The sequence below is a fragment of the Mirounga angustirostris genome, unplaced genomic scaffold, assembly GCF_029215605.1.
Source record: "Mirounga angustirostris isolate CCGP_5_RB_7025 unplaced genomic scaffold, mMirAng1.0.hap1 SCAF_16, whole genome shotgun sequence".
NCBI lineage: Eukaryota > Metazoa > Chordata > Mammalia > Carnivora > Phocidae > Mirounga > Mirounga angustirostris.
This window is the reverse complement of record NW_026991724.1, coordinates 41,209,631-41,230,036: the sequence shown is the minus strand read 5'-3', so window position 1 is coordinate 41,230,036 and position 20,406 is coordinate 41,209,631. Positions and strand designations below refer to the sequence as shown.

Genomic DNA, 20,406 nt, shown 5'->3' with positions numbered 1-20,406 from the left:
ATTGTAATGGTGTTGTGTGGTGAGCACAGCATAAGGTACAGACTCATCAAATCACTCTACTGTACACCTGAAACATTGTACATCAACTATACTTCAATTTAAAAAATTATCCAGGGGCGCCTGGGTGGCTCAGTCGTTAAGCATTTGCCTTTGGCTCAGGTCATGATCCCAGGGTCCTGGGATCGAGCCCCACGTCGGGCTCCCTGCTCCACAGGAAGCCTGCTTCTCCCTCTCCCACTCCCCCTGCTTGTGTTCCCTCTCTCACTATGTCTCTCTCTGTCAAATAAATAAATAAAATCTTTAAAAAATAAAATAATAATAAAAAAAAGTTATCCAAAAAATGGGCAAAAGATCTGAATGCACACTTCATCAAAGAAGATATACAGATTGCAGATAGCGTATGAAGAGACACTCAACGTTGTAAGTCATTAGAGAAATGCAAAGTTAAGCCACGATGAGATACTTCCACACAACCATCAAAGTAACCATCCAAGCACTGAAGAGGACATGAAGGAACTGAGGCTCTCATCCATTGCTGATGGGATTGTACAATAGTTAACGGCTTTGGAAAACCATTTGGCAGTCTCTTACTACCTATAATCCCATCCAGATATTTGACTCCTAGGCCCTCACCCAAGAGAAATGAATGTATAGGTTCACAGGAAGAAATGTACATGAATATTCATAGCAGCTTTATTTGTAACAGCCCCAAACTGGCAACAACTCAAATGTCCAAAAGACATGAACAGGTAAATCCACTATATAATATCTGGACAAGAGAAGAGTATTTGACAATAAAAGGGATGACGTGGATATATGCTAAAATAATTTTGTTGCGTGAAAGAGCCAGGCCAAAAAGAGAAAACCCTGGCATATCCTTGTGCTTCCTTAGGGAGCTGGAAAAGGATGCCAGGCCCTGTTTTTCTGGCAATAATGACCTCACACATCTGCTCTAAGTTCTCTCTGCTAAGAAGCTTACCCTCTGCACTCCCCCACCATGAAGTAGGGCCAGAGAGGGAAACAGACCTACTTGAAAAGCAAGAAGCAGGTCAGTAGAAAAGTTTAAAGATGTTTCACCAGACCAGTCCAATAGCAGCATTTTGTTATTTTTACCAAACTAAAATAAGCAATGAAAAGCCACCGGTGAAACTGACAAAGACGTGGGGGAACCCAAAATGCACCACAAAGACTAACAAATGAACCTTACTGTAAATGAATAACATCAACACAATGAAGAGGGAGGAGAAGAAAAGAACTAACCTAAGTAACTTCAGAATACAGTGTTTTGGCTGCATGCTATTTGCCTTTAGACAAACTTCTTTTTTGGGGTGCCTGGGTGGCTCAGTCATTAAGCGTCTGCCTTCAGCTCAGGTCATGATCCCAGGGTCCTGGGATCAAGCCCCTCATCCGGCTCCCTGCTCAGCAGGAAGCTGCTTCTCCCTCTCCCACTCCCCCTGCTTGTGTTCCTTCTTTCGCTTTGTCCCTCTCTGTCAAATAAATAAATAAAATCTTTGGGGGAAAAAAAAAAACTTTCACAGGAATGTGGGTTAGCAATTCTGGAATTACTTTATTTAAATATTAAGATTAATTGAATTAATTATAATGTAGCTAACAAGAGCAGGTTTCTCACTGTTGAAAACACATGTCAAGGAACGGGGAGGGCCACAAAGAACCCTGTGAAGCTGGACTGGAATGAGAGGTACCAGAGCTCTTTTTCTGAGAGAGAGAGGGAGAGAGAGAATCTTAGGCAGGCTCCAAGCCCAGCACACAGCCTGACGTGGGGCTCCATCTCACGGTCCAGACAGATCCACATACAGACAGACAGATCCAGGCATCGATCCGTGTGTGTGTGGAGTAGTGCACAGACGCGTACTTCCTAACTGTCTGCAGGGAGGACCTACAAGCAGCGACACCCCAGCAGCAGGAGCACATCTCGTGCCCCGGTCTTGCTATCTCAATACCACTCTTCTTTGAGAAGTGGTTGATTCTAGAGCTGGGCTGGAGAATGACAAAATTAGCCTAGAGCATCTCGTGGTACCAAAAATAGAAAGTTTCCGGCCATGATGGGGCACACTGAAAGGACACGTAAGCCACTTTGAAGCTGCTGCTAATGGCCAAATCTGGGACAATTTGAACAAGAAAATAATGACAGTAATGTATTCTATCCCCTAGAGTAAAACAAACAGCCAAGAGTCAGCACTAAGATAAATTACTGAACCAATTAATAAATGGGGGAGAAGGGCCAGTTCTTCTCTATAGAATTCCAATTAAAAATGGAGAAGGCCTGGGGCACCTGGGTGGCACAGTCCATTAAGCGTCTGACTCTTGGTTTCCATGATCTCAGAGTCTTGAGGTCGAGCCCCATGTTGGGCTCTGCACTCAGCATGGAGCCTGCTTGAGATTCTCTCCCTCAGCCCTCCCCTGCCCTCTCTCCAAAAAAACCAAAAGACAAAACCAAAAATTTCCATGCTGTGTGAATGACATTCTTTTCCTTGGTGTTTACTCTGTTTTGTTAAAATAAAAAAATAAGAATAAAACATTTTTAAAACACAATTCTTTCACTCACTTTTTCATTTCTTATAGTTGCATAAAGGTAGACCTCAAAAGTATCTTCTTCCACGGCACACAATTTGGCTTCCACCTGGGTGGTTGCTAAATAACATAAATGAAAAAAAAAAAAAATCAGCTGACATTGAAACAATTCCATTCCACCTAGTAATCCGTACTAAGCATCACCTGGAGTCACCATACCGAACGGCGTCCTCCTGGTGGGGGGGGGGGGCGCAAGTGGAGGCCAAGGCTCTCCTGGCCTGGGGTCAGCCGCATACCCTCCATCCCACCCACAGCTGCTGCTCCTGCCCCCTGCGAACATCTCTCCAGCAGACTTGGCCCTCTTTCTTCCAGAGACTCCCAAATCCCCTTCCCACTCAGTCTTTCACCTGAGTCCATTCCACCCTGCAAACACCCCATCAGTCAGAGCTCTCAGCGACTCAGACCCAAGCACCCAAACAGCAGTTCCAGGCACGGGGAGCTTCAGACACCAGGCTCAGTCCTTCACACACTGTTTCACTTCACAGCTGTCGCTGTCATGTACAGGGGAGGAGGCCGGGCTCAGAGAAGGCTGCAGGGAAGCTGTGGAGCAGGATGCAGTCCCAGGTGCTCTGCTTCCTCCACAGCTGTATGTCCCAGCATCCCTCCCCCCTGACATGGGCTCACAAGGGCCCAGACTCCAAAGCCAGAGGCCCTCCCAGCCTCCCATCTCCCCCGCCCAGCATGTGGCTATTCCTCTGGCCAGAGAGCAGGGCAGTGGAGGAGAGGGCCCAGCACCCCAGGCATTTCACACCCGCTTCTCCTCAGAGCAGCCCCGGGGGGCGGCGGGCACAGGGACTTGGCTCCTGCCGGCCAGGGGTCAGGACAGACGGCCATGAGGCTGCACTTTACCGCCAACGATAGAAAATAAAGAGAGCACGCCATACAGCTGCTCTGAGACAGGCTGCACATCTGAAATCGGCAATGATGACGACACTAATCAACATGCACGAGAAAAGTTCAGCTTTCCATCACCTGCTGCTCCGTGAAATGCGCGTACATTTATTTCTGCAGGGCGAAGCTCCCATGCAAACGAAGGGCCCCTCACCCAAAGAGCCCCTTTCTCATTTCAACTCCCAATTACTAACGTCCACACCCACCCCCAAACTTTCAGGGGTGCAGAGTCGCTGTGACATGGGGCGGAAGGAGTCCCAGGTAACAGATGAACCCCTGTGAGGAGGGGCAAACAGCTGAAGGAGCACATCCCAAACCCCCTCGCCAATGGAAAGATAAACCAGCGTGAGTGTCAGTTCAAAGCAGGCTTTAGTGATGATGCACTTGCCTTACCTTTTAGGATGTTCTGGAAGTACTGAATAGCTGCGCTGTCCCACTTCTTGGCAGGCCTGGAACAGTAAACAGATGCAACCTTATCAAATAAAAATCCGAGGCTGGGGAACCAACATCACTTTGTAAGCCATATGCTCAATGTTTCTGACACTACGTGTTGAATGTATGATGCCTGGCCCTGCTTTGGGGGTGACGATCCCAGCCGCACCCAGCAATGGGCTCCTCTCGTCACTGCCGCCGGCATCCAGGGCAGAGACTGAGAACAGGCCCACCCTGGGGCTTCCTGAGCATCCCGTGCCTGCCACGAGGGCATCGTCCTTCCCAGCACCAGCGTCCCCCGGGACCTGGGACCTATCGGTCTTCCCAGCCAGAACACAAGCCCCCCGGGCAGGGATGCTGCGCATGCAGTGTTCAGCACAGGCTGGTATGGAGCGAGGGCTCTGTACAGCCTGGTGAGACCACAGGGCAAGAGAGGCCGGGCAGAGAGCCACTGGCCAGTCGCTCATGGTATCCCCACCCTGCTGACACCTGCCCTCTGTCTCCCATGTTCTATCATCTTGCCCTTCCCTGTGCTCTGGAAAGGAAATTGTAAGAAGAGCTGTGGGCAGTGGAAGATGAAGAGAAACCAGTATTTCGAAGCAAGGAACGAAAATAACTAAGAAAGGGTAGAGTACTATGTTTTATGTTTCTCTGCTGGTTTGATTTCCCAAATCAATGATGGTTTGATGCCACCGTCATCCTCCAAGGGCTGCTTTAAGGATCAAATAAGGTAATGTACATAAAGCACTTAGTCCCACACCTAGGCAAAGGTATTATTTAATTTACTAAAAAAGATATTTAGCACATTACTTCAAGAAAATCACAAAGGGTTACTAAAAGTAAAAAAAAAAAAAATTAAGACAGCGGTTCTAAAACCATTGCTACACACAAAAAATTTACCTAGTAAGTTTAAAAAAAATGAAATATAGATTTCTAATATGAAAATGGCCCAAGAGAAAAATCAATCTAGGCTATTCACAGGTAAACCAATCATTCAGTCCGTGTGTCTGTCTGTCTCTCTCTCAAACACACACATGAATAACCACATGAAGAAACACCCAACTTGTAAAGTTGGAAAAACACAAATTAAAACAAAATACCATTTTCACACAGCAAACAAGCAAAAATGAAAAGCTTAAAGACAGTCAACGTTGTGTGGAAAAGCAACACTCTCTGTACCCCAATGATGCGAGTACACATCGCTAGTCCTCTGGAGGGCCATTTGACAAAATCTATAAACACTGTAACATACATATCGAGACAGACATTCTAGATGAACTGCCCACACAAAGGGACATGCGTCTGCACGGAGGGTGTGCCTACGACTGGGGAAGGTGGTCACGCAGAGGGGGCGAGGATGAGGGGGACTCTGGGGGAGAGCTGGGTGTGGACAGACTGGCAACAGAGTCAGCCCTGGGGGGAGGGTGAGTAGCTGGCTGCTCTGGAAGAGGAACAGGGAAGAGGCAGGGGTTGCTGCTCTGTGGGGGACCCACTTTCCTGGAGTCTCTGAGGTGGTGGTGGTGTTGGGGGGCTGCAGGGACAAGCAGGCTCAGCATCCATTACTGAAGCTTCTGAAGCCGGCCACAGGGCGATGTGCTTACCATCTCCAGGGAACAACAGGTGCTGGGGGGAGCAGGGAGTGGAAATGGAAGGTCTCCGTAGATCCCGCGAAAGCATCCACAAGAGGGGTGCCTTCCAAGTTCCAGGAACAAAATGCAACACCACCACGACATGCAAGTTAAGCCAGACTGTGCTATGCCCACAATGTTTCTTCCCGTAACACCAGTCCTGGGGGTGGGGGTACCGGGAGGGAGGAAGGGAAGGGCTGCCCCAGGACCTCAGGTAGCGCTCGGTCCAGACAGTGGAGAGCGCAGCCATACCCCTGCCACAGCAGTGCCCAGTGCGGGGACCCTGGTGAGTCCTGCACAAACACTGGCAATGTGGCCCAAGACTAGGAAGACGGGGCAAACACGGGGGCGGGGGTGATACATGCATATGGGCATGCACGTCCACATCTCCACACCATGTTTTATTTGGATTTATCCATATTCTTACGGGATTGCGCAGCGCACAGTGGTCTGCAAACAATCTAGCTGGCTCTCAAGAGAGGAACAGTCACATACAGCAAGTAGCCAGTTATGTTCACCCCAGAAAGTCCAATAGTAGGAGGCCGTACATGTACTAGCAAAGAGCTTCAGCACACTCTTGGCTTAAATCTACAAATAAGGCAGTAGGTTCTAATTTTCATGAAAGGCTCCACACAAACGAATGTGTATAAAGTACTGAATGAGGTGTGCAAGTTCAGAGCCTGAACAGGTCCCAGAGGATGGGGGGGGTGGGGGGTGGCAAGGGACTGGAGAAAAATGCAATGGACTTTTTTTTTAATGCTCCATGATCCTGTATTCCCTCCTTTCTCTTCACAGTTAATTTATTACTTTTTGCAAATTAAAAGAAGTTGCAGAGCGCAGAGCTCGGCAACCCCCCCAAGCCCCCTCGACTGCAGCGTCTGGAAGGGGGGCTGCCCCAGGAGCTCCGCTTAGGGCCAGGTGTGACACACATCGACTCAGATGTCTCCTGAAGAACAGAGGCCACTTAGTGCTTCTCAAGGGCAACAGACTCCACATAAACCTCCTACACTCGATTTCAGACTTTGACTCACGCTCAGCACCCGTCACCAGCAGTACTTACACAATCTCAGCGCTGTCTTCACAGAAGTCAATGTGTAATGTAACAGGCTTCGTGCAATACAGCCTGAATTTTTTCGCCCGGTAGGGAAGCTGCATAAAAGTTTCTACTGCAACTCGGATGCTTCACAGTGAAACAGAAACAGTTCCGTTACAAAGAAAACTTACATAGAAAACTTACATTCTTTCTGTTTCTAATACAGCCACCAGCAACAGGGAGGGAGAGCGGGCTGACCTCTGCCCAAGTGCGGAGAAGGGAGAAGAATCTTATTCTTATGTATAAAAGCATAAAATATACGAAGAGTACATGCATGGATATTCAGAGTATCTTTGGCATTAAAACTTCATGGTGTGGGGGTGGTAAGTATTAGAAAAATCACGTCTAACAAGGCTCCTCAGACTAAGAAACATTAGGAAATGAACAATCCTGTGAAGTCAGTTCTACTTAAGATTTTTAAATTTCAAATTTTAATACACAACCCGAATTTCAGTTTCTGTCATGTTTTTGAGCAGATATTTTTATAGTTAATATTTATTAATTCTGCACAAAAAGAGGGGCTGAAATGTCCACAATAGCCAAACTGTGGAAAGAGCCAAGATGTCCATCGACAGATGAGTGGATAAAGAAGATGTGGTATGTATACACACACACACAATGGAATATTATGCAGCCATCAAAAGGAATGAAATCTTGCCATTTGCAACGACGTGGATGGAACTGGAGGGTATTATGTTGAGTGAAATAAGTCAAACAGAGAAAGACATGTATCATATGACCTCACTGATATGAGGAATTCTTAATCGCAGGAAACAAACTGAGGGTTGCTGGAGTGGTGGGGGTGGGAAGGATGGGGTGGCTAGGTGATAGACATTGGGGAGGGTATGTGCTATGGTGAGCGCTGTGAATTGTGCAAGACTGTTGAATCACAGATCTGCTCCTCTGAAACAAATAATGCAATAGATGTTAAGAAAAAAAAAAAAAGAAGAAGATAGCAGGAGGGGAAGAATGAAGGGGGGGAAATCGGAGGGGTAGACGAATCATGAGAGACGATGGACTCTGAAAAACAAACTGAGGGTTCTAGAGGGAAGGGGGGTGGGAGGATGGGCTAGTCTGGTGATGGGTATTAAAGAGGGCACGTTCTGCATGGAGCACTGGGTGTTATACGCAATGAATCATGGAACACTACATCAAAAACTAATGATGTAATGTATGGTGATTAACATAACATAATAATAAAAAAGAAAGGGGGCTGAGATTTGATAAATCTGCTGCTCAGCACTTTTATTTCCATTCTTCAGGCCAATGAGAGACTGCCTAGGCGTACCATTCCGGGACAGGATTTCTGGATGCCCTGTATGGGCAGCCTCACCACCTCGTCCCCACAGCTCAGAAAAAGGTGCCCCTCGAAGCCTCCCTGCACAATATTTAATCACGGGCTTCTCTTGCCCAAAACTCCAAATACTAAAAATCTTTCCAAACAATTAAATATAACATTTACTTTGATAACAATTCTGGTTATAAAGGTGCAGAATCACAGGCTAGAAAGGCATCTACTTTTTTTCTTAAGTATCTGCGAATTCCCAATGTCTGAGAAGCCCTTCTGCCATGAAATGCTTTACTCTTATTGCAAGAATACTCTTTTGGAAGAAGAGTCCTCACATTAATTATTAAACTGATATCCTCTTACTCTGGGATGGGCAACTATGAAAAATTACCACAAACACAAAAGCTGACGTGTTGCTAGTGTTTTCTAATGAGCGGTTAATGGGTGCTCCTGGAGCCAATGAGGGCTGCTTCGGAACTGTCTCCCCACCTTAAGTCACTGTGGGTCACACCCTCACTCTGCTAAGGAAAAGGACCCAGAGTACTTGAACAGGGGCTCTGCTCCCCGCTACCTGAGGCTGTACCAGCACACACCCCTTCTGTGGGGACCACATGACCTTCGGCTTCCAGGTAGTGTCTTTCCTGCAGCCCAGCCTCTGGAAGGACCCATCACAGGAACACGCTGAGAGTGGGAGGCCGGGTGAGCACCTGCCCCTTGGAAGGAAGGTGGAAGGAGGGCCCAGCTGCCCCGGGTCCTCACTGGGACCACCAGCCCCTACACTGACTGCGTGTAGAACTGGAATCTGCAAGTCGTCCCCATGGGAAGCGAAGAACACTCCAGTTCTCTGACCTCTATCCTGTGAAAACTGACCCTCTCCTTTAAAACTGATATCCGTCTCCCTAAAGAGCGTGAGGCGAAATAAATATGTACGTACTTTTTAGATTTCACTGGGATGTACTTGGCAAAATCCACAAGGAAACATTCTGCCAGGTAATGGTCTGCCGAAGACACAATGGACTTAATAACAGCCCTGCACCAGCACTTCAGTTCCTGACAATACACCACACAGACCTACAAAATAAAAACCTCGGCATTAAAACCCTCAGTCGCAGGAGAGAACGAAAAGGCACCCCCAAACCATCTCAGCCCACATTCTACCTGCCGGAAGAGGAAAGGTGGGGGAGGAGGCTGGGGCTGCCCACGCTGACCCCACTGGACAGTAAACTGAGCACAGGGCACCCATCCTACTTCAGGCTTCTCTTACTCCACTCATGCTGACTCCTTAACTAAGGACAGGGTTTTGAAAGTAAAATAAGGAAAATGCAGCCCCACCTTAGGGAAACTGCCCAGCAGGAGTGACAGCTGCCTGGCGTCCCGACTGTCCCACGGGACTGCGACCCAGACCAGCAAACCACACGCCGACCACAGGCCCCGAGGGGAGAGCACCGCACCTGACGGGGAAGGGGTGAGCCGAAGGGAGACCACCGCGCTCAGGAACTGAAGCTGGACGCCATGGAGCAGCCACTTGGCAAGGGATGGGCTCTTGGGAGCCTCCCATAACTCCAAAGTCAAATAACTGGAGAGAAATCTTGCCAAAGGACAGAGGGTATTTCTGTTTAATGCTCAAGTCAAAGCAACTTGTAGGAATGGTGTAAACAGGTAATTGTTCACGAGGCCAAGCTGGTTTTGAACTGGTGGCTTACAAGGCTTCCACCAAGCCAACGTAGGGCAATTTAAGCACCAAGAACAATGATTACAGCTGATGGACTATATTAAAAACCATGAGGTTCAATACAGCACTTTAAAAATGAAAAGGAGGAGAGAAAAACAGCAGAGACCTCTGGACGTCTGTGTACACAGCTGGGCACGAACGCTGGTAAGGGAAAGAATCAAGCAACGCGTCTACCTTTCCAGCATGAACTGTAGGATATCAGGGTAGCCTAATCATCTTAATAGAGGAAGGAAAGTTCCCTGCAGACGAATTCCGGCTCAAGAACACAGAAGGAACGTGAAAGCGACCATTTTGGAAGCTTAAACAGAAGGGCTGCTTCGGGCTGTGCTGGTCACGGGATGGTGCCTCCTCTGCAGGAAAAGCTGACGGGCACCACCTTGAGGGAGGACTCAGGTGTCGCCCTCCGAATCCGCTGGGCTTTGCCAACAGTGATATTACCTCCCAATCCAATGCAAGGTGAAGCTCACAGCCCAATCACTCTGAGGGGGGGAAAAAGGTGACCCTAAATCTAATCAAAGCTTTAACTACCAGTCCACATAAAATAGAGGGGACAGAGAGAAAGTTCAGCACCACCACAAGGAGGCACTCAGGCTCTCCAAAATGTGGAATATTTTAAAAGGACAGCTCACCGGGTTTCCTGTCAACAAGTCAATGGTATGGAAAAAGATAATAAATGTTATTAATGAAGTTTTTTTTTTGAAAGGGGGAAGGAATTCAAGTTATTTCTAATGTTTCTCATAGTTTATAAACCTTTCCCAGTAGAAAAATTCAAACTCTTCTGAAAAGTGACTGACCTGCAGAGAGAATCAGACAATGGTCCCGGGAGCCAAGGTGGCAATAAAGGAAGAAGGGGCCGTGATGTGAGGCAAGGAAAATAAACAAGCAGGAGTTGGCCAAAGTCACGGGCAGCAAAAGGGAGGCCCCCATGCCCCCTCGGCTGAGGCCCCCACACCTGTGACAGATCTAGAATACATCTAGAATAGCCCTCAGTTCCCAGCCCCAGGAGGATGGCCCGATGCCTGAATTTGGACGACATTCCATCTGCTGCTGCCCCACATGAATCTTCTACCACCTTTGCTTTCCAAAACCAGCCCAAATCTCGTGCAGCCAAAAGAACGTAACACAAAGCAATGATTATGTGCAATGAAAATACTCTAAAAGTTTTACTGCCAAAATGTGTACATTTTAAGTAGTATTTCAAGACACAGTGCTTACAGCACACTTAGATACATACCTGCCCTTCTTCCAACATTAACGGTTTTATTTCTGTATCTTGACACATGCTATTATAGAAGTCATTCATGGCACTATTTAGTTTTTGGTAATCAACTTCATGATCTAAAAACGGACTACATCCTTTTATCATAACCCAGAAGCATCCTGGATCTTCAATCTGTAAAAATTAAAAAAAAACAAAACAATGCATGGTTTAAAAAGCAGAATCATAAAATAATAAACCTTAGAGGCATGATACCTGTTACTAATTTAAGCGGTCTAACAAATTCTAGAGGAGTACCTCTGTCTTAAAAAATCAGACCAAAGGTAAAAAATAAAAGACTGTCAATATAGATCAAATCATCACCCTTTACACCTTAAACTTATATGTTAGATACCAATTATATCTCAATTAAGCTAGATAAAAGATAAAAGATGCAAAGATAAAACTCTAAAACATGTTAAAAATTTTAAAAAATATAACCAATAACATCAGTAATTTTTAATTATGTGCTGTGACTCGAAAGGCAGAGATCAATGCCCTCCATCTCCTCTACTTTAATTTTAATTTTTTAAAAAGATTTTCTTTATTTGAGATAGTGTGCGAGAGAACACAAGCAGGGGGAGGGAGAAGCAGACTCCCCACTGGGCAGGAAGCCCAACGTGGGGCTTGATCCCAGAACCCCGAGATCATGACCTGAGCCGAAGGTAGACGTTTAACCAACTGAATCACCCAGGTGCCCCATCTCCCGCATTTTTTAAATATGCATAATAAAATACAAAAGCAAAGTCCCATGTTTGCGATATGCTATGTCTTTTGTAAAAAAGAGAAGGAAATATGAATGAATGTATAGTCTGTTCATATTAAAAAAAAATGATGGCAGATAAACCAAAACAAATATAAGTTATCACCTATAGAAAGCCAGGAATAGAAGGGACAGGGATGAAAGTCAGACTTCTCTGAATGTATCTTGATATAGATCAGTGTCATTAGAGACCAAGATTTTCATCATTAGAGAGATTAGATGCAACATAAAAAGTTAAATTTGAGTTGAAAATATCAGTAGGAACTCCTAACTCTGCCTACTGAAAGGACCTAAAAGCAATGACATCCCAAGACTTTGGATCCAAGGTACCAGGTGGCAGGGGAACAGGTGTTCACGTTAGTATTCTATTTTTCTAAATATTTGAATATTTTTAAAATAAAAAGTTGGGGAAAAAAAGAACAATGGGCCATTCTGGTTCCAGATCATGGCAGAGTCATTTACATGGACTAACCCACCTGCAAGTAACAATGATCAACCCAGGAAAAAATACAAAGTAACAAATATGAAGGACTGAAGAGAAGAGAAACCGCAGGGACCAGATGCTTTGCAAGGAGGATGGGTCTTGGGTGAGATCCACGTTTCCTTACAGCTTTTCCAGCCCAGGACGACGGGCTGCAACTCAGGCAGAAAGCCGCAGCGTTGTGGCTTGAGGAACCAGAGAAGGGACGCTGAGGAGAGAAATTCTGAAAGAGCCGCCACGGGGAGAGCCAGGTCCTTGGCCAGCCCGCACGGCGCAGTGAGGGCCCAGCCGTCCAGAGGAAAGCGACCTCGAGAAGGTGGACAGAAACACCAGTTTTAGCTGCTGCCTGACAGAACAGCAAACTCGTGGCATGTCACCTCCCAAAACCTCTGCACCGAGAGGCCCCGTCCCGAGGACGGCCCTGGCCCCTCTCAAATGCGTGCCTGGGGAAGCTCAAGGCTGCCAGGGGAACCCACCGTCTGCAGACAGAGACCCTCAACCTCCCTTTCTGTGAGCATTTCCTCAAAAGGGCTGACAGGCGCCAATCCTCCCTATCCCTTTGAGATGTGTCTGTTTCTCCCGCTGCTCAGGAGTACGTCTCGAGGGCCTGAAAGCTGAGACTGCCTCCTGGAACCCGCTTCCTCGGCCAACAGGCACTGACCGGTCCTTGGTGACCCTCATATCCCTGGAGCCCCTCCCCTCCTCTTCCTCGGTCTTCCCTCAAAATGCTCGGCCCCCTCTGCCCTTCCCCAGCTCCTGCCCCTACTCCCAGGCAGCTAATGCTCTAGCCATGTCTGCCTTTGTTTGTCCTTGGCACCCATCACTGGGAAACAGTCTGCAGTGGGAGCCCGGCCAAATTTACGAGGCTCAGTAGGCACCCTGATGTGCCACGCCTGCAAACTCCAGACCGCACTCCTGGACAGAGTGTGCTCTAGCAAAAGCAAACAGGGGCTTGAAGAGGATAAACCAAGCCTCCCAGATGGTGGATGCAGCGAGTGACCGAAGCGTAGGTCAACACTCTTTACCGCAGCTGCAATATCCGTGTGGCAGTTACTAGCCATGCAGAGATGAAAATGTGATGTGTGGCCAAGGACAAAAGCAGTCAGTAGAAGTGAACTCAAGACCGCCCAGAAGTTGACATGAAAGGCAAGGACGTCAAAGCAGCTGTGAGAAATATGCTGAACAACTTAAGGACAAGATGGTTGTGGTGAGGTCGTGTGTTTACTAAAGAGGAGGGTCTCACCTAAGAAATGGAAACTCTAAAACAAAAACAACAAACAAACTTTGGAAAAGATAATTCCTGAACTAAAAAGTAAAACATACCAAAAAAAATGTTACTAGTGGCGTGCTCACTACTCCTATTCAACATTGTACTGGAGGCACTAGTCAGTGTAACAAAGTAAGAAGAAGGATGTCAGCAAGACTGGAAATGAAGAAAGAAAATGTCTCTATTTACAAACAGTATCTCCATAGAAAATCCTAAGGAACCTACAAAAAATATATTAGAACCAGTAAGTGGCTCTAACAAGGTTCCAGGGTATAAAGGCATATAGTACATTCAATTGAATGTACATCTATAGTCCAGCAATGAAAACTGGAAATTTAAATTAAAAAAAAGCACCATTTTCAACTGTGCCAAAAAACAGGATTACTCAGGAATGAACCTAACAAAATATATGCAAAATGTGTGTGTTGAAAGGAACACAAACTGATCAAATAGATCAAGGAAGGCCTTTAATGCCAGTATACTGGGTTCATGGATTAAGATGTTGATTTTTCCCACAATGATCTATAAATACAACTCAGTTCCAGCAGGAATTGAGAAATCAATGAACTCCCTATGAAATTCTTATTGGAAAGGCAAAGGAACTAGAATGGCCCAAGTAACTCTGGAAAAGAACAACATAGTTGGAAGACTCATACCACCTGATTTCGAGACTTACTAAAAAGCTACAGTAATTGGAATTGTGTACTACTGGAGAAAGCACAGACAAAAACCAACAGAACAGAAACAGACCCACACATATGCAGTCAATTGAGTCTCAATAAAGGCACAAAAGCAACTGGGTGGAGAAAGAGTAATTTTTAACAAATGATACTAGAACAATTAGTTATCTGTATGCACAAAAGTTAACTTTGATCCATCCTTTATTCCAGATACAAAAATTAACTCCAATGGATCCTATATCTAAATGTAAAATATAAAACTATAAAATTTCTAAAAATACATGGGGGAAATCTTTGTGACTGTGGGTTAGGCAAAGATTTTAGATATAACACCAAAAGTATACTTTGTACAAGCAAAAATTGATAAATTGGACTTAATCCAAATTAAGAACTGCTCGTTGAAAGACGTTAAGAGAAAGAAAAGTCATAAACTGGGAGAAAATATTTGCAATCACATCCAACAAGGAACTTCATCCACAATATATAAAGTGTAAAAACTCAGTAACAGAATGACCAACTAGAGAAATGGACAGATCCAAACAGACACTTGACCAAAAGAGTGGAAGGATGGCAAACAAGCACACGGAAAGATAATTAACATATCATTCGCCATTAGAAAATGCATATTAAAACCACAACGAGACACTACTACACACTAAACATTACCAGAATGGCTGAAATCTAAAAAACTGACATCACGTGCTCGTGAGGATGCAGAGCAACTAGATATTTTTTTTTTTAAAGATTTTATTTTTAAGTAATTTCTACACCCAACATAGGGCTCAAATTCACAATCCCAAGGTCAAGAACCCCGATTATAGGCGCCCTGCAGCTAGAACTCTTACACATTGCTGATGGGAACCCGTAATTGTACCGTCACCGTGGAAGATTTTCTCATGAAGTTAGACAGGTAATCCAAGCCTAGTTATTTATCCATGAAATGGAACTTGTGTTCACACAAAAACCTGTCTGTAGAGGTTACAGCAGCTTTATTTATAATCTCCCCAAACTGGAAACAACTCAAAGGGCCTCCAGCTGGTGACAGTACAAACAAATCTGCATATTCATACAATGGACAACAACTCAGCAGTAAAAAGGAAGACATCGTGATTCACGCAACGACCTCGGGGCAGGCAGGTCTCAAATGCATACACTAAGTCAGGGAAGCCAGATGCAGAGACTCCGTCCTACTGCGTGATTCTGTGCGCACATTTCCATTTTTACGACATCCTGGAAAAGGCAAAGCTAACAGGGAAGATAAAGATCAGTGGTTGCAGGGGATTTGGAGAGGGGCAAAGAAGGGACTACAAAGGAGTATAAGGTAATGGAGGGATGACAGACTGCTCTCTGATTGTGGTGGTTATAGGACTGCATCCATTTTTCAAAATGTCACAGAATTCTACATGAAAAATGATGAAGTTTACCATATATAAATCATATCTCAATTTAAAAAATAGTTTATGGGTTAAAAAAAAAGAGGGGCGCCTGGGTGGCTCAGACAGTTAAGCGTCTGACTCTTGGTTTTGGCTCAGGTCATAATCACAGGGTTGTGAGATCGAGGCCTGCTCTAGGCTCTGCGCTCAGTGGGGAGTCTGCTCGATATTCTCTACTTCTGCCCCTTCCCCCACCTGCATTCACGCACACACACACTCTCTAAATAAAATCTTAAAAAAAAAAAAAGATGTGAAGCAAACATGGCAAAATGTTAAAAGGTTTGACAAAGCTAAGTGGTGGATGTCCAGGTGTTTATGATTATATTTTTTAGACTTCTTGGTATGTCCAGAATATTTCCTGATAAAAAGTTAGATTTTAAATTATTTTTAATCACAGGAATGATTTTAAAAGCTTCTTGTCCTCTGATGTGATATTGCCCATGCAGTATTTTTACTAAAAATGCCTAACTGAACATAATCATGAAGAAACAGACAAATCCGAAATGACTGATATTTTGCAAAGCAACTGCCCTTGTTCTTCAAAATTTCAATGACATCAAAGACACAAAAAAGCCAGGGAACTAACCTAAATTAAAGGAGACTAAGAGGCCATGACAACTAAATGCAATGTACAATTTTTGATTGGATCCTGGAGCAGAAAAAACAAGTTTTAGAAGACATTTTGGGACAAATGGAGAAATTTGAACAGAAACTATGTATTATGGTACTGGATCAATGTTAAATTTCTCAAGTGGGGTAATTACATCATGATGATGTAAGAGAAAGTCTTGGTTCTTAGGAAATACATGTGTAAGGAGTTAGAGTTCTCAACTCATTCTCAAATGGTTCAGCAAAAAAGCAAATAATTTTATATATACTATTTATAAAGAAATATGCAGGTCAACAAAATGTTAATAATTAGGGTGTAGAGAATATGGTTATTCTCAATAGGGTTTTTGTAAATTGTTTTTATATTTGAAAGACTTCAAAACAAAGTTGGAAAGATGCTTAAAATTTTTTTAAGGCAGGGGCACCTGGGTGGCTCAGTCGTTCAACGCCTTCGGCTCAGGTCATGATCCCAGGGTCCTGGGACCGAGCCCCACATTGGGCTCCCTGCTCAGCCAGGAGGCCTGCTTCTCCCTCTCCCGCTTCCCTGCTTGTGTTCCCTCTCTCTGGCTCTCTGTGTCAAATAAATAAATAAAACCTTTACAAAAAAAAAATTTTTTTTTTAAGGCATCATAGATTCTTTGAAGTTGCCAGAATATTTCATTTTTTAAAAAAATATTGCCTCTAGGGGCGCCTGGGTGGCTCAGTCATTAAGCATCTGCCTTCAGCTCAGGCCGTGATCCCAGGGTTCTGGGATCGAGCCCCACATCGGGCTCCCTGCACCGCCGGGAAGACTGCTTCTCCCTCTCCTACTCCCTCCGCTTGTGTTCCCTCTCTCGCTATGTCTCTCTCCGTCAAATAAATAAATAAAATCTTAAAAAAAATAAAAAGAAAAAAATAAAAAATATTGCCTCTAAAACCTCTAAACTGTAGGCCAGATTCAGTTTTACCAGCTAGGAGAACACGTGCTTTACTGGAAGGGAGTGGGTGCACTAGGATAGGGAGCCCCCACCTCTGACACTGTCTGCTTCCAGCCAAGACTATAAAGCAATACTGCCCACATTGTAATCACCCTCACACATTTTTTCGCCTACATTGTCTGTTGTATTTCCATTAGAAAAATATCATCTATATAAAATTTTGGTCCGGGGCGCCTGGGGTGGCTCAGTCGTTAAGCATCTGCCTTCGGCTCAGGTCATGGTCCCAGGGTCCTGGGATCGAGCCCCACGTAGGGCTCCCTGCTCCACAGGAAGCCTGCTTCTCCCTCTGCCACTCCCCCTGCTTGTGTTCCCTCTCTCGCTGTGTCTCGCTCCGTTGAATAAATAAAATCTTTAAAAAATAAATTAATTAATTAAATAAAAGTTTGGTCCACTTTCTTCTCCTTTACCCCTACCATTCAAACTTGAATACTTAAATTTTATTCAAATAAAAGCAGAATCATTTATCTGGCAAGATAACAATATTTCGCATCATTACTAGGATTTAATTGAATTAGGTGTGCTTTTTATTATTTCTCAGGAATGATTAACCCATTTTTTCTTTGTTATTTCCTACGTTGTTATTCCCCTTTACTTTTTTACTTCCCTGAGCAATAATGTCATGAGTGTCTCATTTTCCACATTCGGTAGTATGAGTGTGTCCAAGTCTGATCTTTAATTTCTGTTCAATTCCCCTTCGTGTATGTTGGGTTATTTCCATAATAACTCCAGGTATTTTAGTCAAACTTAAACTCTCCAACATCGATTGTAAAAATTAAGATGTTCATTTTAAAACGCTGTGACAATTCCAAACGGAACAGGAAGACCTGGCCCACTCAGAGTCATGCTGACGTGAGAGGTCCTCGGACCTTCATTCTCAACACGGCCTCCTCTGGGTAGGAAAACCACTCTTGAAATACTGTTTGTGGATTCCACGGACAGTACTGAAATTGTCTGTGTGAGCCAGAGGAATAGCTGCTTTACCCCATTAGTGACATCACAGCCTGCAGCTTTCAGAACATCACCTGTGTCTGCCACCCCTCCCTGGCACAAGCTGTCCACTTGAAGGGTCCACGCCTCGCTGTCCAGAAACGTCAACAGTCCTGCTAGAACACAGCTTGACTCTAAGACCAATGGCCCTGGGGCTTTTCCGGCGCCCATCACCTTTCTTATCAAAGATGCCATGGCTAATCTTTCTCTCCTGTAGCCCTTCTCCGGGAGCAAGTCCATAGACGCCAGTCCCACTGTGTCTCACCGCACTCTGCCCAACTCATCCCTGACGTAATGGCATGTTGTCTGGGCTGCTTTCTTAATACATTATTTTTAATCAACACCTTTTTCTTCATTAGACTCATCTTAACAGACTTCTAATGCTAGTTCTGTTTTTATTTCTAAAATCTATTACAAATATTAACTATTAAAATTTAAAAATAATTTTTAATAATTTTAATTGTGGTAAAATACACAAAAATTTTACCATTTTAACCATATTCAGTGGCATTAACCACATCCATCACCACCATCCATTCCAAAACTCCTTTCAGCTTGCAAAACTGAAACTCTACACCCTTTAAACAATAATCCCCCAAGTCCCCTTCCCCTCAGTCCCTGAGCAAACACCCTACTTTCTGTCTCTATGAATGTAAGTACTCTAGGACTCTCACAGAAGTAAATCATACAATACTTGTCCTTTTGTATCTGGCTTATTTCACTTAACAAGTGATGGTTCATCCATGTTACAACATGTATCAGAATTTTCTTTGCTTCTAAGGCTGAGTAATATTCCATTATATGTATAGACCACACTTTGCTTCTCCATTCATCTACTGATGGGCACTTGGGGGAAAAAAATTTATCCATGTAAAAGCTAAATTAACCTGAAGCACTATAACTGGTAACCTGCACCACACTTAGAGAACTACTCCTATATTGTATTAAAATTTGCTGAGGATAAACAGGTAAGAACCAAAATATAAATTACGTAAGACCTAAAAGAGGAGCGGGAAAATTGATGGTTTTTTAAAATCCCATCATTTGGTACGTTCCTCTCCTCTGCCCACAGAAGCATGGGTTTTTTTTTTTTTTTTTTTTTTTTAATGATTTGTATTTCCTTTTCCCAGAGACCGAAACCCACCGGCTTTGCTCTGGTTTGTAAACTCCTCCCTCCAACTAACCTTGCGAACACGCCATGCCTTCAGTCTCCTGCATCTTACCTGAGACACGAAACTGCAGCTGCCGGCGGCCCCACCTGCCTTCACGCCGCTCCGAGGACTGAGGATCGGAGCCCCGGGGCGCACGCGTGGGGAGGGGGCCGCCAGAGTTTCAGGGCGCGAGCGAGCAGGGTTTCCCGCGTGAAGCCGGGATGGGCGTGTGTGGAGCGGTGGTTGCGACGAGGGGCCCCTTAGTGGGGACCCACTGGAGAGGACCCCTGTCGGGCGAGGGGACCAGGTGAGGGTCCCCATGTCCAAGGACCGGGGGCCCAGGGGGCTCTCCGCCAGCACCTCCCGGGCCGGGTGAGCGTGGGAGAAGGGGTTACGGTCCGTCCTGCCCCCTAAGATTGCAGTTAGTAAATGAGTTTCGGACGAACTGGTAACTTTTTACTGTGTTCCAAAAAATACATGGGCACACCTGAACTGAAATCTCGTGTTGTGGATCTGCAATCGGGGGCCCGGGATCCCATCTGGCGACCCACGCATGGGTCCGAAGCCCCGCGTGGCGTGACCAGCCGGGGCGGCCCCTGCGCGGGGAGAGGGCGGCCGGCCAGGGCGGGGCGCTCGCTCACCTTCAGCACCAGCACCTCGAGCATCTTCCCCGCGCGTCGCTCGCCGCCGGAGGACCGGCGTGGGGAGACAAGCGCCGTCGCGGCCGCGTCCCTTCCCGGGTCTTCCCGTCGCCACTCACTACTCGGAAGGCACTCTGCGGGGGCCCCCGGCGCGCCCGGCTCTGGCCCCGGGCCCCACACGCCCGCCCGCTGCGCACCACCCGCGACCCTCCGCGCCCTCCCAACAGGACGCCGCCAGGGGCGCGCTCGGGGCTCGGGCACCGCGCCCCCGCGCCCGCCCCCGGCCGCGCAACCCCGAGGCTTCCAGAAAGCCCGCGCTGCGCCAACGGCCTGAACAACTGCCGGCCGCCCTGCGCACACGCCGGGCGCGGCGGGGCGGGGCGGGGCGGGGCGGGGGCGCTGGGAGGAGACTCGCAGGGGTCGCACAGCCGGCGGCGCCCGGCGTCACGTGGTTCTCCCCCCCCCCCAGGCGTCTCACCCGTCCCGAATCAGTTCGCGGTTGA

The 20,406-nt window shown here is 46.1% G+C and overlaps 1 protein-coding gene across 1 annotated transcript in view; it reads right to left on the bottom strand.

The window, feature by feature from the left end:
• TDRD12 (tudor domain containing 12) overlaps positions 1-20,395 on the bottom strand; it is a 66,377-nt gene extending 45,982 nt beyond the window's left edge. Inside the window, exons 1-6 of the mRNA XM_064582036.1 lie at positions 19,904-20,395; positions 10,891-11,049; positions 8,859-8,995; positions 6,604-6,723; positions 3,877-3,932; positions 2,567-2,652 (exon numbers count right to left, since the gene is read on the bottom strand). Of these exons, the coding sequence (XP_064438106.1) occupies positions 2,567-2,652; positions 3,877-3,932; positions 6,604-6,723; positions 8,859-8,995; positions 10,891-11,049; positions 19,904-19,927 (582 nt within the window). The 5' untranslated portion in view covers positions 19,928-20,395. The remainder of the gene's footprint in view (positions 1-2,566; positions 2,653-3,876; positions 3,933-6,603; positions 6,724-8,858; positions 8,996-10,890; positions 11,050-19,903) is intronic.
• Between the last annotated feature and the right edge of the window lie 11 nt (positions 20,396-20,406).